Below are 26,431 nucleotides of genomic sequence, written 5' to 3' on the forward strand. Positions count from 1 at the left end.
AGAGTGTGTCCTGGAGCCCCCCCGTCTTAGAAAAGTCAGCTGCGATGTTGAGGAAGGGGGCTCTGCTGTCTGCCGCTTGCCCGTTCGTCTGATGCACTCACTTCACAGCTGCAGCTCTGAATCCACGTAACCCTGGCGCTTGCCGCTAAAGTCGTGATTACATTGTCGCTTGTGGGCCTAGACCTAGTTGATGGGAAAGGGAATAAGCGTGTGATTTCTGTGCCTTGGCCGTGTTGTTATTCAAATACATGCTGATGCCTGGAGGGGAAATCGTTTTCACTTACGTCGCTTTCTCCCACCCCCGGTTCTGGCCGTCAGGTCCCACGCATCGGACGTCACGGATTACTCGTATCCCGCCACCCCCAACCATTCTCTGCACCCGCAGCCCGGGACGCCTTCCCACGGAGCCGGTGACGCACCGCCACGCGGGCCGGCAGCCCAGGCCCCCGAGCACGAGTACCGGCCCCCGTCGGCCTCGGCCAGGCACCTGGCCCTGAACCGGCCCCAGAAGCCGCCTCCGCCCCCGCCGCAGGCCGCAGAGGCGTCGCAGGCCCCCGCGCCCTTGGCTCCCGCCGACTACGGGTAATTCCCCACTCCCGGGCTCTGACCGTGGCTTGCCATTGCACTGGGGTCTTGCTGTGCGTGGTGGGAGAATTTTCACTGAATAATCACACTGTGGAGGCCAGGATGCAGCCAAGAAATGACCAGATACGGATACTGTCAGTCGTGAGAAATCCTGTGTGAAAAAATGCAGTGTCATGCTGCTCCCCCTTTTTATTACAGATAAACCTCAGGTTGGTGTGTGTATTCGTGAACACACGTTCCCTTTATGTCTGAATGACTGAGCCAAGGCCTTGACAGAGGGTGAGCTGCCAGTTTTGTGAACCTGTCTCAGGTGCTCCAGTGTTTCTCTGTATGTGCCGGGCAAACCGCAGAGAACTCGTATCTCAAAGGAGAAAACTATACAGTGTGGCATTTGTTACACTTGTACATGTAACCCGGACCTCTTGGTGCCCAAATACTCTTCTGCCACCAGGTCCTCTTGTTTTCTGTCGTTTGGGAAAAATTCGAACACCTCCTAAACAAAGACCCTCCTGTTTAGCGTTTGTTAATTGAAGCCCCCGCCTGTGTTTTGATAGGCTGTAGTTTTCGCACAACCTCAGTCTTTAAAGAGTTAGCCCCTCCAAGTCAGCGCTCAGGCAAGTTGAAGATGTGTTTCCATCAAGTGTTTTTCTTCACTCCAGAGCAGCGTGGGTCGCATTCTGAATGTATGTCCCTCAGCTCCCCGAGGTTTTCTCCCTGTGGTTGGTTCTCTTTAAGTCAGGATCCCCAGAGTGTGTTCTGTGGCTCTTACCAAGTATCAGGCAGAGAGGGTTTGCGGTCCAGGTGGTTTGGAAAGCTCTTGGCTAAATAGAACTCAGCAGATTTCTTGGCTGGAGGGGTTTTCAAAGCTTTGGAAATTCTGATGGGCCTCATGGGCTTGGGGAATTTCCGTGGAGACGCGATATAAAATACAGAATTTTCCAATCTGGTTGGCCACAGAACCCTTGTAAGGTGGGTTTTCAAGCCGCCACTTCTGAGATGTCTCGTGCAAAGGATGCATTTGTGCTGCCTTCTTAGCTCTGCAGTCAGCCATTCCAGTGTCCCACAGAAAGTTACTGTTTCAGTGGTTAACTTTCTGGTGCACATCCGTAGACGATCGTGAATTCCGACCTAGGGGTTTATGCGGACCTGTGATCCGAAGCGTGGATGTTCGTGCCCTGCGGTGTTGTAAATTCAGCGGCCAGTGTGCGTCTTGTCTGGGGAGGCCTCTCTCCGAGGCGTGTGAGAACCTCCGAGGACGGGACCCTGGGTTGCCCACTGGTGACTCTTGTTTCGTGTCTCCGCCAGGATGCTCCCGGCACAGATCATGGAGTATTACAACCCCTCAGGACCCCCGCCGCCGCCGCCCCCGCCCATGATCCCTTCCGCACAGACTGCCTTCGTCAGCCCCCTCCAGATGCCCACGCAGCCCCCCTTCCCGGCGTCCGCCGGCCCCTCCTACGCGGGTCCGCCCCACCCTCCCTCCGGTGGGCTGGTGGTCACGGCCCCGCCCCCCCCGGGCCCCCCGCCGCCGCCGCCGGGCCCTCCAGGTGCCGGCTCCTCGCTCTCCTCCTCCCCGATGCACGGCCCGCCGGGAGCCGAGGCCAAGAGGCCGGAGGCTGCGCAGCCGCCCGTGAGCGACGCCCGGAGCGACCTCCTCGCTGCCATTCGGATGGGTGAGTGCGCGTCCCGGGACGCTGCCCCCTGTCCCGGCAGCTGCAGCCTCGTCTGCTTCCGGCGACCCCCTCTGCCCCAGAGGGCCGGTGGAAGAGGGTTGAAGGAGCCTTGTTTGGTTTTCTTTTTTCTTAATAGTGGATACATTTTTTTTTCAGTGCAAAGTAAGCTCAGTGATAAAGCACAGAATTCAGGAAAGCTTTACTTGAGCAGAAACAGATAATAACAATGATCATTAATTAATTGGATCTTTTTTCTCTGCGTTCTACTCTAAGGGCCAAAGTGTAAATGAAAGAAAATGAGCTCATGTCAGTGACTGAGTTTTTTTAGAAATCTAGGATGTATCTTACTTAGCCTTTTCATATTTTTAGTTTGATGTGCTAAGCCAGTAGATTTTCAACATTTATTTAAGTAGCAAAACCCTTGTCAGGTGAAGGTCCTACACCAAACCCCAGGACATGAAACCTTAAGACGTGGAGCGTCTCTGGTCAGATCAGGGCGGAGGAGCCCAGCTCCTCCCCCGTGTGCCCCTCCCGGTCAGAACCCGCGTTAAACGTCTGTTCCACATCATTTACTCTTAACCCCAGGTCCCGGCCCACATGGGCTGAGGGTCCGACAGGATGTAGGATGTGGAGCTCTTCCGAGAGCTTCCCGTGCAGTGAGGGCTGCCGCATCCCCTGGGCGCAGTTTGGCGGCTTTGGTCTGCAGGTGGCTGGGGGAGGGGCTGGCCGCGTGTCCTCGACGCCCCTCCCAGGACACGGGGACAGCACTGCCTCTGCCCCTTGTGCAGGCACCGCGGCCAGGCCTGGGTGTGGCATCCGCCCTCCTGCGGGTCCTGGAGCTCTTGTATGCATTGACGTTACTGACGCACGATGATTTTTGTCAAGAAAAAAGTCCCAGAGTCATAATACCTCACTGATGACGCGTTTGGGGTCCTGGTAGGACGGTGTTTTGCTTTTTGACACCTGTGAGCCTTGTTCCAATGAGAGGGATCCGTAACCTGGATCTGTCAGAGGAAACCTCGAGGACCCCACATGGAGGGACATCCTACGGAAACACGAAGGTCATAGAACACAGAGATTAAGGGAGGTCAGCGAAACGTGGCAAGTAATGTAACAGGTGAGATCCCATGTCGGATCCCAAACCTGGTGGAAAACTGTTTTCGTTTGTTATATTAGGTCTATTTGCAAAATTTAAATAAAATTCATAGAATAGATGGTACTATTGTATCTCTGCTGATAGTCTGATTTTGATCAATTTTTTTTTTAGGAAAGACACATGAAGTATTTTAGGGGCAAAGGGACATTATATGCCACTTAACTCTCAAATGGTCCAGAAAAAAAGTATGTGTGTGTGTGTAAATGAGAGTGATAGGGGATAAATTTGGTCAGATGTTATCAGTTGGGGAATCTGAGTAGGTTATATGGGAACGTTTTTCTACTAGTCTTACAGCTACTTTATAGGTCTGAAATTATTCTGAAAGAAAAGGTTAAAGAAATAACACATTACATTGTTAGATATCCCATTTTGTTACTTACAAAAGTAAGAGAGTAAGATGATTGTGATCTCATACCCATTTTCTTTTTTTTTTTTTTAATTTATTTATGTATTTATTTATTTTTGGCTGTGTTGGGTCTTCGTTTCTATGCGAGGGCCTTCTCTAGTTGTGGCAAGCGGGGGCCACTCTTCATCGCGGTGCGCGGGCCTCTCGCTATCGCGGCCTCTCGTTGCCGAGCACAGGCTCCAGACGCGCAGGCTCAGTAATTGTGGCTCACGGGCCTAGTCGCTCCGCGGCATGTGGGATCTTCCCAGACCAGGGCTCGAACCCGTGTCCCCTGCATTGGCAGGCAGATTCTTAACCACTGCGCCACCAGGGAAGCCCTCTCATACCCATTTTCAACGGTAATTGCTGAAGCTAAGCTTTCTTACTTACCTCGCCCGCTTAGCCAGAAGCTCTTGGCTCTGTTTCCCAAGACTTTGGGTTCCAGGCTGTCCAGGAACATGGTCCACTATGGGGGCCACCGGCCACCATAAATCTACCTTGAAACAGCCTCTCGTGCCCGGTGGCTACCGGGTCGGGCCGTGCCGCCCTGGAGTTTTCTTTCACGGTGCTCACGTGCACTGAAATCGTAACTGACTTTCTTACATTTCAACACATCGCTGTAAAGAACGTTATGACTTTACACATTTCTTTTTTCTTGGTCATGAGACTCTATTTCCCAAGCTTCTCCCCTCAGATTTCTCAAGCTTTTTCTTATAGTGTCAGTAGGGAAAACAACAGTCGGATAGACTTTTGTGTCCGTTGCTGTGTGATTGGAGCAGTAAGCCGAGGGGTTCCACTCTAAGCCGCGTCTCGTGTCTCCAGGAATCCAGCTGAAGAAGGTGCAGGAACAGCAGGAACAGGAGGCCAGGCGCGAGCCCGTGGGCGACGACGTGGCCACCATCCTGTCGCGGCGCATCGCCGTCGAGTACAGCGACTCGGATGACGACTCGGAGCTGGACGAGAATGACTGGTCCGACTGAGGCTGGCGCCCCGGGGACTGGGCTGGGGACCGGGCTGGGCAGTGTGCTGACGATTTCTGTGGTCCCAGCACCCAGATAGTGGTATTATAATCCCGTAGCTTAGCGACTTTTGTATCAATAACGTGAGATTGCTTTTGCACATCCAAAAATTCTGGGTTTTTCAGTATTTACTGTGGAATACTTAAGTGCCACTAAACATAGCAAACCGTGCTGCACACGAGGAAATAAGCTGTAACTATTGCATCGTCCTGAAAACAGCCTTCTGCTTCCTTCCTCTTGGCCATGAGGGTATGTAGTGCAGTTTGGGTTCACTCTCCTTGATCATTAAAATCCTGCAGACTTGCTGTGTGTTTGTGAAGCTGCCTGATGTCTGGTCTTGGCAAGATTAATGACTGTGCGTCAGACTGATGTCTTCCCATCAGTAAGTGATATTGTTTCCACTTTTTTTTTTTTAAAATGTGTTTCAGAAGAAGAAGTTGGTTCTAGAGAGAAAGATTGGACAAGTAGGAGAATTAGATGTTTCTGTTTTCAGTTTCTCGGCCTGGTAGCCTCTGTGAGTTGGAATGTTCTGTTGAAGAATTTCGTTTCCTTTGCTCACTCTTGTGAAATGTGAACTTGGCCCTTTTCAGGCAGGATTCCCTGTGGGCATCCATGGAGTCAGTGCTTGTTGATGAGTTTTGTAAGAGGTTTCAGCAGCGCAGTAGTAATGAAAGCGGAGAACAGCCCTTCTTCCTTCAGGGCCATTGCCATCTGCCATGGCACGCAGAACCCTTGGCAGCCCTTGCAGCTCGGGTACCAGCCCGTCCGGACCCGGGTGGTCCCGGAGCTGCGGAGCCCAGCATGGCCCCGGGTGCAGAGCCCTGCACAACCTCTCTTCCGGAGCCATGTGCCAAGTGAGGCCACGTGGAGGCCTCGGTGCTGCAGAGAAGGCGCCAGGTGGCACCTCGCCCCACCTGGTCTGAATCCTGACAGCTTCAGTTTAGGTGAAAGGAGACTTGGGCAGCTTTTCACCTTTCCTGGTGCTATGGCCAGTTAGGGACCCAGCACGAGTAGAGCCTTCACTCTGTCCTAGAAGCACATGGGTCCCTTTCCCACACGGTCGTCAGCACACGAGGCTGGACCAGGTACCTCAGAGGAGAGTCGCCCCTTCGCTGGAGCAGGTCATGTCCCTTCCTCGTCCCCTCCCACGTGGTGACATGTGAGCCCAGGCAGATTTTCCTGCCCAAGGCAAACCCCTGGGAAACTCATGAATGAGAGCTTACATTCTGTAATGCTGGGTGAAGGCTAACTGCTTGTTTGGAAGGAATAAACACCCCAGGCTTTGATCTCAGATATAACTTCACAGATGTACGAAACACTTTACCCACTGAGCAGTTCTTTCTTCTGTACCGTGTGTCAAACGGACCGTGGGTCCTAGCGACTCTCAGTTGTGACCCAGGAATCTGTAGCTGAGACAGAGGTGTTTGGGTGGATGGTAGAATGTCAGCAGGACCCCGACTGCCGGGTTTTGTTAATGAGTTTTCCTCAGGACGTCACTGGCCCCCCATCACGTCTGTGTCCCCGAGGGACACTTGTGGCCTGTGGAAGGTCGTGGTCATCCTGTAAAGCCAGCCTGACGGGCTTTTAGTCACCTAGGTTGGAACTCTGAAAAGCCTCAGGTCTGTATTACCTTTCCCAATGCCCGGGCCAGGTTATCTGAGTCTTTTCAGCCCAAGCCAGCTGTCTGGGCACGTGGTTCTTGAGTTTCTGTGTCTTGGAGCTCGTCACCGTACGTTTATTGCCTGTAAGTAGTAGTTATTAATGAACTTTTCAGTTTCTCTCTTTAATTTCTCTCCTTTTTTTTTCCCAATGCGGAGGCCAACTGTGTTGGCATTTTCCTTGGGACTTTCACCAATTTTGATCGTATTTTGTCTTTCTTATAATATTTTGTCTTTAGCTTTACTTTGGATAAGGATCACCTGTGTCATTCTAGAACTTGTATTTGGTAATGCTTCTTTGTTTTTTTTATGTCCCTTCTGTCCTCAGGATGGAGAGAATGCATAAAGCTACTATCCATGTCAGGATTTCTTCTATTTATATCCTATTACAATAAAATTAGTGGCACTTTATTCATAAATATTCATGAGCCTGTTAAGTATCGGTTGTCTTCCTGTAGTTTAATCAACAAGTTATTTTCAACTTGATATTCTGACTAGTGAAAAAGCTTTTGCCCTGATATGTTATGTAGCCTTTAAAAGAAGGGGAGAGGACTAAAATCCAGTTTAGATTATTTTTTGCAGTATTTTTCTCAGCGCATTTGATTTATTCTAAAAATGAAATCCAGACTTTTTCTAATATGATAGTACATGAAAAGGAAAAAGTGACTATTTTGAATTGTCCGTTCTCATTTTCAAAAAGTATTTACAAAACAAATGGAGAAAAACGTAAATGCATCCTTCATATCCATGGATTTTACATTTTAAAGTAGTTGTATGTTGTAAGCTTATTTTAAATTGTCCCGTTTCCCCCCGTGTGTATTTAGTTTAATTTCTTACAAGCTTTTCCTCATGTCATAGATCAGGCAGAGGGATGAGAAGCTTCCTCAGAACCACCCATGCTGTGGTTGATTTTCTGTTGTTGGCCCCAAACCATAAGATCTGGTCACTTACGTTTTTCTTCAGTAGAAGTATACTGTTGGAGAATTAGCATTTTCATTTCAGTAAATTTTTAGACTATCGAAATCTTTTCTGAGCACCAAGTGGCTAGGTTGTGAAAGTTCTATAATAATTTGCAGCTGAAATTCATGATACACTTTCATCCACTGAACACTCATGGGAGTGTGTCAGCGACAGTAGCAAGTAATTTTTGTTTTCTAAACCAGAGTCTGTCATCTTGCAGTATTACCAATGCTGTTGTACACTGAATTTAAAGTGGTATTAAAAAAACAAACCTCCTAGTAAATAATTTTTATCTGTTTGTATATCTTACTATAGATGATGTACAAGTAACATCTAAATAAAATTACACTTTTAACCCTAAACACTTTTGCTTATTTATAACAGTGTTGTATGTTTAATCTTTGACAGGGCGGTGGGGGGAAGTTGGGGGTTGGGTGGTGCTTTTAATTAGCATTTTCATTATTAGGTAACAGAAGATACTGCTCTGATTTCCATTTAAATTTCTGCACAATTCTTGTGTAGCCAAGAGTTCAGGTTGGAGTCTCGAGCGAGTCGGGAAAGCACTGGTATAGTTAGAAAGAAGAAGCCATTCCCGGAACAGGAAGCAACCTGCCCAGAAGACAGAGGCGTCTCGACCGCATCCAGTCTCGGTTATCATAGCGACTGATATTCTGGAGCATTGATTGCTTCTGAGATGCTTCCATTTAACCCTTAAGGTAACCCTTTGAAAGGGGCATTCTCTCTGCTTCCTATGGGAGGGAACAGAGTGAAGATCAGCTGCTGGCCCGGGGAGGTTCTCGGAGGATCTGAAGTGCAGCATTGCAGGGGGTCGGGGGGTAAGAGGGGCGCCTTAGGGGGAGCAGGCTGGCGTCGAGGCTGCTGTGGCCGCCGCCCCGAGCTGCCCATGCGCGCCGTGTGCTCCGCGTGTGCTACGTTCACCTGCGTGTGCTGAGGCCCTCCTGGCACGGCCCGACCCCTCGACAGCGAGCAGCTGCTTGTGCAGTGGTTGGATGAATGACAGATTTTCCAGTTCCTTTTTCTCACCGAAAGTGAATTGTGTGCAATTTTTTTTATAAATGTATTTATGTATTTATTTATTTTTGGCTGTGTTGGGTGTTCGTTTCTGTGTGAGGACTTTCTCCAGCTGCGGCAAGCGGGGGCCACTCTTCATCGCGGTGCGTGGGCCTCTCACTATCGCGGCCTCTCTTGTTGCGGAGCACAGGCTCCAGACGCGCAGGCTCAGTAGTTGTGGCTCACGGGCCTAGTTGTTCCGCGGCATGTGGGATCTTCCCAGACCAGGACTCGAACCCGTGTCCCCTGCATTGGCAGGCAGATTCTCAACCACTGCGCCACCAGGGAAGCCCTGCAATTTTTAAAACATGAAGCATTTTGCCAGGTACCCCGTATTTCCTCCTTATTAGTCCTTGTCGCTGGATGCATGGCTCCCACTCTACCTGGGTGTGTTCCCAACAGCCTGGGCCCCGCAGCACAGACATGGGGCCTCGTGTTTACTGTTATAGCCTGTTTGTTGAGCCCAGCACCTGGCACTTCATAGGCGTCCATACATCTTTACTGACTGATGGTCGTTTGCAGAGCAGAAGAGAAGCCTCCGTCAACACACATTCGAAGGCTTAAGAAGAGTGTAAATGCAGTAACCCGTGTAAAGCGCACAGAACTGTGCCGGACACCTTGCCGACAGAGGGGAATGTTGGCCATCGGCATCTGCAGGCCACTTGCTGAAGATGAGGCACAGGTCGGTCTTAACCCTTATGGAGCATCTCGTCTAAAGAGAAAGACATTATATGTTGTCGAATAAGTAATTTCGATCATCGTCCGTGTACTTTAGTCAGGGGTGAGGTGAGGTCTGCTCAGTCTAGACTGGACCAAGGGAAGCTGAGGTCTAGGAATGGACAGAAATTAGCTGGGAGCAAAGGGCAGGGAGGGGGTTTCTCAATAGCGGGGACAGCATTGGTGTTCGCTGAGTGGGAAGGACCGTGACAGGTGACCATGGAACCCAAGTATCAGTAAATGTAGCAAGAAGAAGGGGGGGTGTCGTGAGATGGGGTACAAATAAGGTGGAGACCTTCCTGGGCCCAGTACTCAGGACCGAGGGGGATATTTTTGTTTGTTTGTTTTTTTGGCTACATCGGGTCTTCCTTGTTGTGCGTGGGCTTTCTCTAATTGTGGTGAGCAGGGGCTACTCTTCGTTGCGGTGTGCGGGCTTCTCATTGTGGTGGCTTCTCGTTGCGGAGCACAGGCTCTAGGCACGCAGGCTTCACTAGTTGTGGCACGCGGGCTCAGTAGTTGTGGCTCTAGAGCGCAGGCTCAGTAGTTGTGGCTCACGGGCCTAGTTGCTCCGCGGCATGTGGGATCCTCCCAGACCAGGGCTCGAACCCGTGTCCCCTGCATTGGCAGGCAGATTCTTAACCACTGTGCCACCAGGGGAGCCCCTGAGGGGGCTTTTTAAGCCACCACAGCTGCAGCTTCAAACGTATAGAAAATCTCTCCATATTTGCAGCATGTTGGTTATTCATTGATCTTGACAGCCTCATGCCTTAGTACTAATACTCTATGTAGCGTATTAGTTTTACTTAGATCAGTTTTACTTATTTATTTATATTATATTTAGAAGGCTTCTTAGTGCTAGGCTAGTCCAGCTCCCTAGCCTTAAAGATGGAGAATCTGGCCATTGCTTGGGTTGCAGAACTTGGTCTCTTAAGTCTTATTCTCAAACTGTGGCACCCCTGTTCCACAGCAGACCTGTTCAGTAAATGCCCATGCACCCGTATCTATCCATCCATCCATCCACCTTATTTTATGCATTTCAAAGTTCCAGTATACTTCACCCCTGAGCACTTCAGTATATCATAAATTAGAGTTTAATATTTGTATTTAATATTTTAAGGTAAAAGATACTTAGAGTGAAATGCACACATCTTAGGTATACCATTCAATGAGTTTTACAGTGTGTGCCCTCGTGTAATGCAAATCCCATCAAGATAGAAACATTACTCTGACCTCAGAAAGTTCTCTCGGGCCCTTTCAGAGTCAATTCTCTCCTATTCCAGTCCCCAGAGCAACCACTGTTCTAGCTTTTTGTTTGTTTGTTTTCCATGGGTTAATTTAGCCTGTTTAGAACTTCATCTGTATAGAATAAAACAGTACGTGCCCTTTTGCATCTGGCTTCTTTGAGCATAATGTTTTTGAAATTCATTCACGTTATTGCATGTGTCAATTGTTAGTTTCTTTTTATTGCTGAGTACTGTTCCTTTGTATGAATATACCACAGTGGGTTTATCCATTTTTTTGGATAAGACTTACACAAGTCCTTTCTGGACATACGTGTTCATCTATCTTTGGATAAATATCTAGGAGTGAAATTTCTGTATCATAGGTAGGTGCCTGTTTAGTTTTATAAGAAACTGCCAGACTTTTGCAAAGTGGATATACTGTTTTATCATCAGCAGCAATGTTGCGCCACATCCTTAGATGTGATTTTCTTTGTATTTATCCTGCTTGGGGTTCACTGATATTGAATCTGCAAATTTATGTCTTTCATGAAATCTGGGAAATATTTGGACATTATTTTTTCAAATATATTTTCTGCCCCTTTCCATACTTGCCTTCTTATACTGCTATTACAGGCAGACGTCGTTTTGTGCTTTGCTTTATTGCACTTCGCAGATGCTAAATTTTTTTCAAATCAAAGCTTTGTGGCAACCCTGCCTCAAGCAAGTCTGTCGGCGCCATTTTTCCAATAGCATTTGCTCACTTCATGTTCTGCGTCACATTTTGGTAACTGTCTCAATATTTTAGACTTTTTCATTATTATATTTGTTATGGTGGTTTGTGATCAGTGATCTTTGATGTTACTATTGTTAATTGTTTTGGCATTTTTTAGCAATAAAGTATTTTTAACTTAAGGTATTTACATTATTTTTTAGATATATTGCTATTGCACACTTAATAGACTACAATATAGTGTAAACATACATTTATATTCACTGAGAAACCAAAAAGTTCATGTGACTCGCTTTATTGCAGTGGTCTGGAACCAAACCTGCAGTATCTCCAAGGTCTGCCTGTATACATGTGTTAGACCTTTTGATGTTGGCCCACAATTGCTTGGGACTCTTTCGATTTAAAATTTCTTTTTCTCTCTGTTTTGCGGATTGGATAATTTTTATGTCTCCATCTTCAGGTTCACTGGATCTTCATCTATAATTTGCTCTTAAGCCCATCTAGTAAATCTTTTTTATTTATTTATTTATCTTTGGCTGTGTTGGGTCTTCGTTTCTGTGCGTGGGCTTTCTCAGGTTGCGGCGAGTGGGGGCCACTCTTCATCGCGGTGCGTGGGCCTCTCACTGTCGCGGCCTCTCTTGTTGCGGAGCACAGGCTCCAAACGCACAGGCTCAGTACTTGTGGCTCACGGGCCTAGTTGCTCCGCGGCATGTGGGATCTTCCCAGACCAGGGCTCGAACCTGTGTCCCCTGCATTGGCAGGCAGATTCTCAACCACTGCGCCACCAGGGAAGCCCTAGTAAATCTTTTATTCATTGTTTTCTTTTTTCCATTCTAGAATTTGCTGTTGGTTCTTTTTTTATAGTTTGTTTCTCTGCTGAGATTTCCTACTTGTTCATTTATTATAAGCTTCTTTTCCGGGACTTCCCTGGTGGTCCAGCGGTTAAGACTCTGAGCTTCCACTGCAGGGGGCGCGGGTTCGATCCCTGGTCGGGGAACTAAGATCCTGCATGCCTCGCGGCACGGCAAAAAAAAAAAAAAAAAAATTATTTTCCTTTACATCTTTGAACATAGTTACACTAGCTCTTTAAAAATTTTTGCCTGCTAATTCCAACATCTGGATCTTTTCAGGATGAATCTCTATTGATGGCCTCTTCTCTTGAGTGCACAATGCTTAGTAGTTTGGGTTTGTATCCTAAACTTGGTGAGTAACACATTTTAGAGATTTTGGATTCCATTATGTTCCTCTGAGAAGTGCCAATTTTTTTTTTTTAAGAGAGACAGTTAACATGGCTAGAATTAAGCTCCCAATGCTTCCCCACTCCCCTTGCAATGTATAACAGCAGAAATCTTTTAAGTTCTTTTAGCTTAGTCAGGCTGCCTGGAGTTTGCCTTGCTCATGCCTAGTTGCAGGATCAACAGGAGGTGGGCAGTTTTACACAGAATGTTTGGGCCCCTTCTCTGGCTCTCCTTTCTTGGATCCTCCTTCACTTTCTATCTGCTCTGGTCACTCTGAACTTGGTCCTCTTATTCTTTAAGCCAGTAGACTTTGGGATAAGCCAGCAAGGCTTCGGAGTTTCTATTCAAGTTTAGCTGCCCTGCTTGGCAGAACGGAGCCTGTCCTCAGGCAAAAGAGCCATTAAAAAACAGGAAATGCACCAAACTTCTTTCCTTCCAAGCATCAACTTCCTCTACTGTCTTTTTGATTTCTCTCCAGTGCCTTAAATAGTTGTGAGGTCTATTTTGTCCAGTTTATAATTGTTTTCTGTAAAGAATTGGTCTGGAATGGGTTAGTCCTTCATTCCCAGGAGCCCTCAGGCTGTAAATATTTGATGCAATGTTTATTTTTTAAATATTTTTAAATGTGATTTTTAAAAATGCAGACTGTTGTTGAATACCAAAATATAACAGAAGACCACCAATGGTTCAGATTTTCTACCAGGCAAACTTGTTTTTGCAAGGACTCTGCAATAAACCTTGCGATATCTTTATTCATGTGGTATAGAAGGATTGCACGCATGGTGTGCTCTGAAACACTTGCTGTATGCATCTCCTTATGTCTGTGAATCAGGATATTCTCTAAACTGCAAGCAAAACACAGTACGTAAATAATGTGGAGATTGAAACTACTTTTGCAAATTGCCAGCCTTAACCCCAGTCTCAAATTTTTATGTTCCCCAAAGAACCTTAATGTTTTCATTGAGTGTTAGAAATGTAAATTCTGTTATTGGGGGTTCATTTGAAAACATGGTTTTACTACTTAAAAGTTTGAGAACCACTGCTTGACATCACCACTCTCTGATTTTCTTATCTTTAGACCAAGAAGCATTCACACTGTTACAGCACGTTGTACTGTGCGCTAATTTTGTATTCTGCAAAGGCAGTGCGAATACAGAGGTATGTCAAGGCTTGAGAAGACTTACATATTGAATTTGCAGGTGTGAGCAACTCGTAGAGGTATCTTGACAAGGACTTAGATGAGAAAGAGATTTGCTCTCAAAGTACACTTTCTTCACAGAGCTGACACCTGCTGGACATGTATTTGCCAAAACACAATAGCTCTGTTGTGAATATTTGCCTCTGTCGTCTTTCCAAATCCCCCACTGCATTCATCCTGCACATTTGTGATTTGAGTAATTAGCTTCAAACACAGCACCATGATTAGCTAGAGGTGGTGAATTGGTAGCTGATTCACAGTGAAGAAAAATGAAGAAAATATGCCCTTTGCGAGTAATTTAAAGTCTACCAAGTAATTTAAAGCCTACCAAGCCTTCCCATGAAGTGACATTTAAAAGCATTTTATATTCTAGGATGTGCTTCGGCTGTTCTGGCCTAAAACCAGTTTAAATCGAAGTCAAGCAATTGACGAGTACGCAGCCTTCACATCCTGCAGACGTGAGTGTAACTTAGCGTTTGCATGGATCAGACGTTGCCTTTCGCGTGCGCGCGTGACGGTGGCTCGAAATGTACCCTCTCGAAATCGAGACTTTACGACCTTGATAATTAAGGTAGGGTGTTGTTACCTTTGAGCTCCTTTGAAATACTTCAAGGACCTAGGCATTCGTTTGATTTGTAAGTTAGAGAGTTTCAGCGGCCTGTGCATTGAGGCACAGCTCGTAATCCCCTCCAGGGCGCTCCCGCCGCCTCCGCTTCCCCCGGCCCCAGCGGCCAGCTGGCGGCCACAGCGGGTTCTGAGGCAACGCGGGGGGCACAGAGGCCCAAGGCAGTTAACAGAGGACGCTCCTGAATGCGGGGGGATGGGCGGGGAGGAGGAGCCAGGCCAGACGCCCCTTCCCTGTCTTACCAGCAGAGTCGGGGTTTTCTCCCAGGGCGGTCCTCACCCCACCCGCCTCCAAGTTACCTGGGATGCGTGTTAAAATGCAGATTTCCGGGCCCTCTCCCAAACCTTGAGCACGAGACTCTGGAATCCACAGTTTATCCCGTCGCGCAAGTGATTCCTAGGGACACCAAAGTTCAAGAAACACCAGCTCAGCACCCACCCTTACACGGTTGATAGGAGCCCAGAGATGCCACCTGCAGTGACCTAGGCTGTTGCTCAGCCGGCCGAGGCACCAAATGGACTGCACATTGGGCCCCGGACCACAGTAAGGGGCTGCCTGCCACTCTAGTGCCTGAAGGAGGAGGCTGTGTGCAGCCCTGGTGCCCACAGGGGCGAGCTGAGTCCCTCCTGGTCATCTTCGTCTTCGGACCCCAGGTGCAGGGATGCAGAATCGCCATCCCTAATTTCACATCCGGTGGCCCTGCTCCATGTTCCTTTCAGGGCGGCTGTCCCTTCGTTTCCAAACCTGCCTGCGGCTCGGCACCTCCACCAAGCTTCTCATTTGTTTATATCGATGGGTCTTGGCTGCCCAAAGCACCTGGGAGATGCTGTGGTCCCGGGGCAGGTAATTTCGGAGCCGCTTTGAGCTCTTGGCCTCAGTACCTGGGAAGACAGATGCTGGGGCCTGATCCTTGCCTGGGGGCTGTCCCCACTGATGTCACTCACTGGACAGGGCTTGGTCCTCCCGCGGCTGGACTGGGAGATGTTGGTCTGATTCTCTGCTCTGTTTCTACCGCCGTGGGGTCCCTGGGGTGGGGACAAGGTGGCGTGATGCACGCAGGTGTGTGAATTGGCCCCAAGCTCCCGGGACTTCTCTCCTGGGGCTGTGAGCACCCCGCTCTTAAAGGTTCCCTTATCTCCCTTCATGGCCCATAAAACCAGCTTGTGGGGCAGGTTATGATGGCGGGGGGTGCCCTACCCCTCGGCCCTGCGGGGGCGGGCAGTGGCAAAGGCGGCGTGAAAGAGTGCAGGCACTTCCTTGATTTTCTGTGGGTCGCGTGTCTTACAGAGATGCTGCTGTGGGGTCTGGGCCCGTCACGCGGGACGGGGAAGCGGGGAAGGGGGCTTCCTCGCCCCGGGTGCAGTTGGTCTGCAGAGCTGACCCAGGCGGGTGGGTCCCTAACCACGGTCGGGGAGCGCCCCAGGCTGTCCTTTCCCATTTGGTAACCGACTGTAAATGGGAAGCAGAATAAACATCCTCCAGTCAGCCCCACACCTAGTAACGCGGTTATGTGCCCTCTGCTAAGACAGGCGGTCAAAGAGACTGATTAACCCCCGGCGGGCCCTCCACCTCTGCATGAGAAAGACAGCCTGTGCTCAGCCTGGGGGCCCAGGGGGCCTGCTGGAGCCTGCCCACCCCTCCCCCCCTGCCCGCTGGACTCGTGCCCAGCCTCGCGGCCAAGGAGGGAGCAGCGCTGTCTGTTCCGAGGCCCCTGCAAGAAGGCAGTCCCGGAAGGAGGTTAGCACAGAGGCCTCGCTTCAGGACTGCGAGGCTAGGAGGCAGGCTTCGCCGTGTTCCGACTCCTTAGTGGGTGTGTATAGGGAGCAGTGAGAGGCCAGCCCCGGCTTGGAGAGGAGGGCAGCCCACCCCTCTGTGGCCTGGAGCCACCAGCGCAGGGGGCAGCGCGAAGTCCAGCATCCATTTAGTCCAGCAGAGAGTCAGGCGGGGCTGGGCCCTGATGGAGCCGGCACTCGGGGCCCGACACTCAGCCTGCTCCCCAGCACAGGTGATGCAGGAGAAGCAAGTGCCGTGGCCCCAGGGGCCCGTCCACGTCAGCTGGAGAAACAGAGCGCGGAGGGGGAAGCTGGAGGGAGGCCCGTGAGCCCCGTCGGCCTTGGTGCTGAGTCTCAGCGTGACCCCTCTCTGCTGTGAGTGTGGCCAGGACGCCTGCATCTCCCGTTTGGATGAAGGCATCAGGGCTGGGAGCTGTAAGGTCAGGGCAGGGCCAGAGTGGCGGGACTGGCACAGGGGCTGACCCCCCCGCCCCCCGCCCCCCGTGGCAGGCCTCACGCTAGGATGGCTGCACGTGCTGAGGGAACACAGCGATTCTGTGCGGTGGAGACTGTGATCCAGTGAGAAAAGTGAGGCCACGTGACCCGCCCAGGGTCCCAGGATTGAGGTTCAAACCAGGCCTTCCTGATGGGACTCCGCTCTCCCGCCTTCCCAGGCGTTGGAGGAATTTGCAGGAGGACTCGTTGGGCAGCCTTCACCGCTGCTGGACTGAGGCTGGACTGCAAGGTGGGAAGCGAGGGGCTGGGGCGCAAATGGACCCCAGAACTAGATGAGTCCGTGCCAGTGGCAACGTGGCCTCTTCATGGTAGGCGGCAGGGCTCAGCCGAAGAGGGCTGCTGGTCCCCCACTTTGGATTAAAAGCAAATTGTTGGATGTCCCGAGGCGCTGTGCTGCTTCCCGGAACCCTCCCTGACTCCAGCAGGTCCCGAGCCCCGCGCGGGTCTCAGTGGTGGACGTGGACATCCCCACGGGACGGGGGTGCACACACCCATCTCTTCGAGTTTTTGGAAAGTTTGCGCGCAATGGAATCGTCCTGACCTCAAAGCTGCCGCGTTGTCAAGACGTGCTGCTTCGTGCCCTAACAGCGTCTGAGGAGCGGTTTCTAGGGAGGCGGGGAGCTGGCCGTGGACCTGCCTGGGGCGCGGATCCGGCCACCCGGCCTGGCCTCGCCCGCGGGAGGGCGGGGCGAGGAGCGGCGCCCCTGGAATCACCTGGGCAACAGCCGGCGCGCGGGGCTCAGCATCCGCACGGCCTCGGGCCCGCAGAGCAGCGTCTCCTGTTCTCCCGGGGCGGAGCGACCCCCGGCTTAACACGGAGGCCGTTTGGAAACCTGCCTTTAAAGGAACTGCATCACCCCCTGAGGCCCCTGAATAAGACAGGTGGGTTCTGAGTCCCGGTCCTGTGGTTTGGGGAGGACTCTCCACGGGGAACAGACGCGCCCTGTACAGATGAGCTAGAGAAACGGAAATCTGTGATCCCGCCTCCCCTCTTCCGTCCACCGAGGCATCCGCGCGGTGTGACCCCGAAGTACGGACCGGACGCAGGGAGCTTCCGGCCTCCCTCTGCTAAAGCGCGTGTCACCAAGTGCTAAGGAACCTCCCGAGGGCGCCGCCCTGCGCCTCGCCGGGGAAGCGCCGCCCCCCAGTGGCCGCAAGATGCACCAGCTTCACTCCTGCGGCTCGTCCACGCACCCGTTTTTTCCCTCAATCCGTCCTGCATGTGTTTCTCGCGCCCTGCTGTTAGGAGTGAATTGGGACACATTCTCCAAAGGGCAGTTAGTAAACATCTGTCAACACTGACTGTACCTAGAGATTGTCATACTGAGTGAAGTAAGTCAGACAGAGAAAGACAAATATCATGTGATATCGCTTATATGTGGAATCTAAAATATGACACAACTGAGCTTATTTACAAAACAGAAATAGAGTCACCGATGTAGAAAACAAACATGGTTACCAGGGGGGGAAACCGGGGGGAGGAGGAGGGATAAACGGAGATTGGGATTGACATATACACACTACTATATATAAAATAGATAACTAATAAGGACCTACTGTATAGCACAGGGAACTCTTCCCAATACTCTGTAATGACCTGTATGGGAAAAGAATCTAAAAAAGAGTGGATATATGTATATGTATAACTGATTCACTTTGCTGTACATCAGAAACTAACACAACACTGTGTTGATAAATCAACTATACACCAATAAAAATTTTTTTTTAATAATGGTAGGGGATTTCCCTGGTGGCGCAGTGGTTAAGAACCCGCCTGCCAATGCAGGGGACACGGGTTCGATCCCTGGTCCGGGAAGATACCACATGCCACAGAGCAACTAAGCCCATGCGCCACAACTACTGAGCCTGTGCTCTAGAGCCCACGAGCCACAACTACTGAGCCAGCGTGCCACAACTACTGAAGCCCACACGCCTAGAGCCTGTGCTTCGCAACAAGAGAAGCCACCGCAATGAGAAGCTCACGCGCTGCAACAGAGTAGCCCCTGCTCGCCACAACTACAGAAAGCCCGCGCACAGCAATGAAGACCCAACACAGCCAAGATGATAATAATAGTAATAATAGTAACAATGGTAGGCGATACCAACAAAGAAGGACAAAAAAGAAAAAAAAAGACTGTACATACACGTGATCAAGCAAATCCACATCTCGAGTGGATTCTCCAAAAGTGTGAGGACAGTATTTCCAGCCCCACGTTCTCCTCCAGCACTTTGCCCCTCCACTGTCAAGAGGTGAATTCTATTTCCCTCCCCTTGGATCTGATGGGACTTGGGGGCTGCCTCACTGCAGGCCTGACTTCCAAGGCAAGGCCACAAAGGCAAGAAGCCTGGCTCTCCCTCAGAACCCACCTCTGGTCTCCGCCACCATGTTGTAAGGAAGCCCAGGCCACCTGAGGGGCCACATGCAAAGTCTGGTTCCAGCCATGGTCCCAGCCAGCAGCCAACATTGCCTGCCAGCCCTGTGAGTGGGCAAGACCCCTTCAGAGTCCCCGCCATGAACTGCCACAGTTGACACCTGCTGAGGCAGGGACACCCATCCCGACTGAGCTCAGCAGGCCAAAACTGCAGACCTGTGCAGTTTTAAAATGTCATCATTTTAGGTTACTCAGATTTGGTGTAACTGGTTATGCATCTTTAGGAACTGAGACAGATTCCAGTAACTGGGACAGATAGGTATTTCAGACTTAACTGAACATGTGCAAAATGACATATTCCCCACAGCATGGTTTAAAATAACAAAAGATTGGAGACAACCTACTGTTCTAGCAACAGAATATGGATTACATTATAGTATATACACAGTGGAATACTCTGCAACTGTACAAAGAACGAGGATGTTTCAAATGCATTAATGTGATTTTTCAAGATATATCATTAAAGTGAAGAAACAAAGCAGAAAAATGTGCATATATGCTATTTATTAGATAAAAAGAAAAAAATATGTCTGTTTATATGTGCATAAAATATTTCTGAAAGGACCCATAAGATTGTGACAGCATTACCTCTGGAGGGCACCCGGCCGTCTGGGGGTGGGCAGGGGAATCTCTGCTACGTTCCCCTTTCAGTACCTGTCAATTTTGTAACCAAGTAAATGTTCACCTACCTAAAAAAAAACTGATCAATTATTTTTAAATGTATAAAGGCCTTTTGATATGCTGGACATGGTGATATAGAGATGAAAGACTGCTGCTCACCATCATAACATTCACCTTATTTTTCTACAATTAAGGGAAACAGTAAAGTACGACAGTAAAGAGAGGTTCTAGAATCGGGCTTCTGGGATTCAAATCCTGCCTCTGCTCTGTGACCTTGGGCAAGTTACTCAAATGACCGATTCTTTAGTTTCCTCCTCTGTACAGTGGGGAGTGATGGTGCACTCAGTTCAAGATATTTTCCAATTTGTGTGAATTATTTAGAAATGTTAATTTCCAGGATTTTCTAGGTTTTTTGGCTTGTTTTTGATTTCTAGCTTTATTGGATGTAGTTCTAGAGCATGTTTCTCATGATTTCACGCATGCTTTGTATGAAATTTGATGAGGTTCACTTTAAGACCCAGTATACAGCAAATTTTGGAAAATAACGTATAGGTTATTGGATGCAGTGTTTTATGTGTCCATTGACTTTTTGTATTGTCAACTCTTCCATATTGCTACTGAATTTTTAATCACTCAGAGGATGTGTTTAAAATAGCCCATTGAGAATTTGGACTGGTATCTATTCGTTTTTGTAGTTCTGTTAAACTTTTCTTCACATATTTTGATGCATGTTATTAGGGTTTGTAATTTCATGCCCTATGTGTGTAATGCCTACTATGTACATAGATGGCGGGCATTGTTCTAAGTGCTTTAAATATATGCTAACTCTGTTATCCTCTTAACCATCCTACAAGGTAGTTACTATTAGTATCCCATTTACGTGTGGAAACTGAAGAATACAGAGACTAAGCAATTTGCTGAAGATTACACTTATGGTAAGTAGCCGAGCTGGAATTTGAAGAGACTGACTCTGGAACTTGTTCTTTTAACCAAACTGACATTGTTCTACTGAAAGAGCTTCTATCATTATGACACGAGCTTCGTTCTGGTGATTATCTTTGCCTTAAATCTATTTTGTCTAATATTTATAATGCTCCAGTGGCTTTTTTTTTTTTGATTAACATCTTCCAGCATTAACAGCGTCTTTTACTGTCCTTTTACTTTCAACATCTGTATTCTTATGTTTTAGATATGCCTCTTGTTAGCAAATATTTGGATTTTTTTCCTCATTCTGACAGTTTCTGTGTTTTAAATGGAAAAACTTTAATGGGTCATTACTCTAAGAATTACAATATGAAAGCTTAATTTATCAAAGTCTAAAGTTAGTCAATAATTTTCCGCAGAGGTAATAAAAATATTTGTTTTATGACACACACGGACCAATCAGAACCCCAGTGGCCAGTTCACTTGGGATGATGTACAGGTTCACGTCGCCTGGGTGCCAGCCCTGTCTGCTCACTCCTTCAGGACAATACAAGGGTCTTTGCAGCATTTATCCCTGTTTTAGCTCAGCTGCCGTAATGAAGTACCACAGCCTGCGTGGCTTAAACGGCAGAAATGTATTTTCTCACAGTTCTGAAGGCTGGAAGTCCAAGATCAGGGTGCCAGTGTGGCTGGATTCTGGTGGGGCCCCCCTTCCTGGTTTGCAGACGGCCGCCTTCCCACTGTGTCCTCACACGGCAGGGTGCGGGGAGAGGGAGAGATGTTTGGGGTCTCTTCTTTTTCTGTTTGTTAAGATTTACTCTTGGATGTGGACCATTTTTAAAGTCTTTATTGAATTTGTTACAATATTGCTTCTGTTCTATGTCTTGGTTTTTTGGCCAGGAGGCATGTGGGACCTTAGCTCCCCGACCAGGGATCGAGCCCACACCCCCTGCACTGGAAGGTGGAGTCTTAACCACTGGACGGCCAGGTAAGTCCCCGGGGTCTCTTCTTATAAGAGCACCGATCCCGTCATGAGGGCCCCTCTCATAAGTTAATCACCTCCCAAAGGCCCTGACTCCAAATGGTATCACAGTGGGAGTAGGGCTTCAATGTGTGAATTTTGGTGAAATACGATTCTGTCCATAGCTCCCCCCCCACATCTGACTTGCATGTTCCTTTTTTTTAACCTCATAAGATAGCATTGTTTCATGTCCTTTTAGATTTATCCCAGTATTTATCATTATTTTTGCTCGTCCTTTCTTTGCGTATTTCAGACCTTCCATCTGGGATCATTTCGTTCTGTCCTGAAGTATGTTATTTTAGAATTTGCTTTAGTGAGGATCTGCTGATGGAAAAAAACTCATTCTTTTCATCTGAAAATATCTTTATTTCACCCTCGGTTCGTTGTTGAGTGATTGTCCCTTATCTCCACAGGCACACCCCACCCCCCAACCCCCTATCCCCACTCTGCTTTGTGCCCTGGGGCGGGGGAGTCTGCCAGAGACATTCCCCCTCTTGCCAGCCTTGAGCTCTGCTGGGGGGCTGTCCGTGTCCAATTGGGATACAGAAACTGTACTGGTTATTTGAACAGGGGTATTTTAATATAAAGAATTTTTTTTTTTTTTTTTTTGGCCTTGCAGCTTACGGGATCTTAGCTCCCCGACCAGAGACTGAACCTGTGCCCCCCGCAGTGGAAATGTGGCATCCTAACCACTGGACCACCAGGGAATTCTATAAAGAACTATTAAGTAGAACAAGACAAGGTGGCTAATTCCTAACAGGTAAAGTCCTACCAGGTGGTTAATTCCTTAAGAGGACCCCGAGGAGTCCAGAGGTAAGAGGTATGAAAGAACAGCTACTGCTTCTCGGCTGGGCAAGAGGGGGCAATGAAGGAACAAAGGATTAGGACAGGGACCCCCTCCCACATGGCGGTCCTGCAGGAACCCGCAGTCTGCTGGGGGGAAACCAGAGACTAAGACAAAACAAGACCTTCGCCAGGCTGTGGGCTGGCACCGGTCTATACAGCGGCCACTATTCCTGGAGGATGGGCAGGCAGGCGCCTGGCCTGGCCAGAGGGTGCGGTGCAGGGGGGGCTGGTCTCAGGAGAGGGTGTGGCTGGGCCAGTGCTGGTCTGAGAGGTGGTCTGAGAAGAGGCAAAACACAGAGCGGCCAGCACGATGTTGAAGGAGGAAGCAAAGTCAGAGGACTGACGCTCCTACTTAAGACTCACTGTAACGCTGCGGTAATCAGGAGAGGGTGGGATTAGGGGAGGAGCAGTCATAGAGGTAGAGTCTGTGCTGTGTCCAGGTTCTTACCCGTGGCCCCCTGCCCCGTCTTTCCCAGCCGTGTCTCTCTGCTCCAGGGTCCCACTCAGGGTACCATGTTACATTTAGTCCATGTTTTCTACTATCTATCTTCTAGGTGAAACAAAGCAAAATCTTAAATGTGCTGCTCTAGGGATGTTTACATCAAGGCGTACCCACAGATCAAGACAGAGATCGCGTCCTGCCTGTGGCCGGAGCTCTGGTCACCCATCGGCCCTGCGCTGGCTGCGTGGCCCTGGGCAGGTCACGTACGGTTTCTGAGCCTCAGTTTCCTCGCCTGTAACAAGGTGAGAGTGATGCCTACTCCATAGCAGTGGACCTAAATCCGGCGATAAATGGATTTTAGCGCTGCTGCTACACGTGCCGTCGGGAGCCAGCTGGGAAGCTAGTTTATGGAGAAGTGCAGGGACCTTCCACAGGCGGTCAGCACTGCCTTGAGCACCTCGGAAGCTTCCTGCCGGGACGCGTCTGAAAGGACCAGGATGAGGTGTCACCCGGCGCAGGGTCCCTCAGCACCCGTGCGGGGCCTCCCACCTGCCTGTCATCCCCTGCCCTCAAGTGACCAGCTGCCCGGTCCAGGTGGGCATTGCCGCTGGGCCCGTCCTCCACCCCGGGGTCTGGAGCCCACCGGCTTCCCCGCCCTCCAGCTGAGCCTTCTGAGTGTAGGGTATGCAATCAGAGTGGACTAACCCCAAACTTCTGCTTCCCAAGGCTATTTCTGCCTGAAAGTAGGCATTTCCTACCGCACGGAACGTGCCCCTGCTGGAGCCTGGGAGAGGGGGTGATGCGGGCGCCCCGCCTGGGTCCTCGCTCCCGCCTGGGCGGAGCAGGCGTGAAATCGTCCTCCTCCACCTGCAGGCCGTCACTTCTGCATCCAGACGTGGGTCTGAGCGGGGGGGTCCTCAGAGGCAGGATGCTGTGTCACGCAGCCCTCATCTGCTCTCTAGCCGCTGCCTGATGGGCATGAAGGACCCTTTAAGAGGCCTCGATGGGGGGTTGGGGGCTGTGTGGACAGAGCTGCGAGTTAAGTGCAGGCGGCTGTCACTTCAAGCCGAGCAGCGGTGGGTGAGCGCCTCCCTGACCTGGAAGCTTTTCCCCACAGCATCTGCTGCACGGAGCCGCTGACTCAGAAACAGATGTCACAAAAAGCACAGTAAGTAAGTTCCACGTTCAGAGCTGCCAGGCTGTCGTAAAAGAGAAACCGAGGCCAGAGCAAGCCGGACCGGCCAGCTGAGGCTGCCATGGCCCATGGGCAGGCTGGGATGGGGGCTGGGTGGAGGAGGAAAGCCACAGACTTACCTGCACCTGTGCTTTGGGACCCTGAAGGCCCTCCTGGGGGCTGCAGAGGGAGGGAGGGAGGGCCGGCCCCCGAGGATGGCGAGGGAGGATTCTGGCCGTGCTTCACCGCGTGCACCCCCATCCCCTCTCCCTCACCTCCCTGGCCCCCGCACCCCGTTCCCATCCCTGGGCCGATGGGAGGAGGACCACTTACACTGTGGGAGAGAGGGGACCCTGAGTCTCCTGGACTCAGCCGCTGAATGGCCAAAGGCACTTCAAGTGAAAGAATGAATTGGTTCCCACCTCTGCTAGCTACCGACTTGGGTCTGAGACACCCCTTTACCCACCGTAATCTTCCTGCCAGCAGGTTCACTACGGCTCTCTGGTTTCGTGCTTCACCCTGCTGAAGACTTTTGAGTACTTTTCTTTTCTCCCAGAAGCAGAATGAAACGCGCACATACCAACTGGCCCTCTGGTGTTGGAGGTTAGGGTACCTGTGCAAAGTCACGGAGCAGGCGGGCTCGTTTCATGTAAGGTTTCGGAGGATTTCTTCTGAATCAGTGGCTTTGATTCTAAACACGTTACAGCGTGGAAATCTCAACTGAGCTGCCTCAGTAACAACACAGCTCCGCCGAGGGCACGGTGGGTGAGATGAGATTATCGTCTCTCAGTCCCAGTCTCTTCTGAAGCCACGACCCGCCTGGGGAGGCCGACAAGCGTCGGCAGGAAGTTGCCCTGCGTCCACCGGGCGCGCGGGTTCTCAGCGCCGGGCTCTAGCAGGTGGACGCCTCAGTTCTGCTCCTGCCCCTGATCTACTCCCCACGCAAACCCCCCGCGTGGCTGGGCTCCTCCCAGCTGAGCGCACTCTCCGTCTCCTGCCCCGTCCGCTCTGCACCTCGGGAGCCTGGCCTCGTTCACTCTGAGCAGTAAAGTCTTCCAACCGAGGTGCACCAAGGGCCGAAGCTTCCGGGCAGGCTGGCGTTGCGAGAAGGATTACGTCGCCGTGTGTGCTTGGTAAGAAGGCTCAGCAGAGAAAGGCAGGCGCAGAGGGAACAGAGCCTGTCCCTTGTGGCACCTGACCTTGCCTGGCCTGGGGATGCGCAAGTGGAGGTGGGGAGGTTGGGGAGCCCCATTTCCAAGAGCCTGGCTGTGGCCGGATCTGCTCCCTCCTTCTGCCATTCAGCCCCGACCTGCGGGACAGAGCTGAAGCAGAGGGTCCCGGCGAATGTCCTAGTGTGACAGTGAGGGTCCCCTGGGGCCAGGTCTCTCGAGTCCTCTGGCTACTCGGGCTTGATGCACGCTTCCCACCATCCAGAGAAATAGGTATAAAACAGGGTGAGCCTGCCCGGATACAGAACCATTGCTGTCTTCATGTCCCCGTACTGGTCAGGATTCCCTGGAGAAACAGAACCAATGGAGCCATGGTTTCGCGTTGGAACCTGCGAGCAGTCAGCATGGAGCTTGTGAGAAGAGATTGACCTTCTGATAAAAGAATGGACTTGCTTGCGGACCAGTATCAGTAATTCACCTGTATTTTCTTCACTCAAGACCATGTCAGTTCTCCAGCTCTGGATTGCAGTTTAGCCTGCAGAGACCTTGGTTGTCTCCCTTCTCACCCTGAGATCTTGTTGTGTGAAGTCAGGAGCCGTGGCAGCCAGTGTTCATGAAACAGTGACTCTGCAAGTAGATTAAAAACATCAGGCCCTTCCCAGGTCTGGACAAGAGCCTGGGATTCACTGAGCCACTGAATTCCTTCACCCTGCAACTCCCTCCCTCCATGCAAAGTCCTTATAATTTCAGCCACTGTTCTTTGAGTAATTTAAGCCTCTTTCCTTGCAGCCAAATGCATCTGTGGAAGACAGAGTGGATTGGGTCCGTCAACTCCACTTCCCCTCCCAGCCACAGTCTCAGCCAGCATCGCCTGCCAGCCCCGTGAGTGGGCAAGACCCCTTCAGAGGACTCGAGGTCCCCACCACGAACTGCCACAGCTGACACCCGCTGGGGCAGGGACGTCCAACCCCCTCTGAGATCTGCCGGCCAAAACTGCAGATCTGTGAGCAAAATAAATGTTTTGAAGTACTTTTTCTAGCTTTTTCTTGTTTTGAAGTCCACTTTGTCTAACATTAAGATAGTCACTTTAGGGGCTTCCCTGGTGGTGCAGTGGAACCCATGTCCCCACCCCCAATGCAGGGGACAGGGGTTCGAGCCCTGGTCCGGGAAGATCCCACCTGCCACGGGGCAACTAAGCCCATGCGCCACAACTACTGAGCCTGCACTCTAGAGCCCACGAGCCACAACTACTGAAGCCCGTGCGCCTAAAGCCCGT

The 26,431-nt window shown here is 50.3% G+C and overlaps 1 protein-coding gene and 1 long non-coding RNA gene across 17 annotated transcripts in view; both read left to right on the forward strand.

Annotated features, from left to right (window-relative positions):
* WASF3 (WASP family member 3) overlaps positions 1 to 7,798 on the forward strand; it is a 97,852-nt gene extending 90,054 nt beyond the window's left edge. For 2 of the 3 annotated variants that reach the window (XM_082365087.1, XM_082365088.1), the window contains exons 8-10: positions 319 to 582; positions 1,891 to 2,258; positions 4,622 to 7,798. In XM_082365087.1, the coding sequence (XP_082221213.1) occupies positions 319 to 582; positions 1,891 to 2,258; positions 4,622 to 4,779 (790 nt within the window). In that variant the 3' untranslated portion in view covers positions 4,780 to 7,798. The remainder of the gene's footprint in view (positions 1 to 318; positions 583 to 1,890; positions 2,259 to 4,621) is intronic. The other variant, XM_082365089.1, reaches the window with a different exon arrangement.
* Positions 7,799 to 7,882: 84 nt separating this feature from the next.
* LOC309615470 lies at positions 7,883 to 26,184 on the forward strand. Of its 14 annotated transcripts, none has more exons than XR_014236831.1 (6): positions 7,883 to 9,189; positions 12,308 to 14,184; positions 20,434 to 21,491; positions 22,144 to 23,406; positions 23,930 to 25,119; positions 25,496 to 26,184. It is a non-coding gene; the product is annotated as an uncharacterized lncRNA (long non-coding RNA). The 14 variants fall into 14 exon arrangements; XR_014236832.1 differs by having other exon boundaries at positions 25,945 to 26,184; XR_014236833.1 differs by having other exon boundaries at positions 23,930 to 23,980; positions 24,543 to 26,184.
* Positions 26,185 to 26,431: the final 247 nt, after the last annotated feature.

The sequence above is a fragment of the Balaenoptera borealis genome (genome assembly GCF_965194805.1).
Source record: "Balaenoptera borealis genome assembly, chromosome: 18".
NCBI lineage: Eukaryota > Metazoa > Chordata > Mammalia > Artiodactyla > Balaenopteridae > Balaenoptera > Balaenoptera borealis.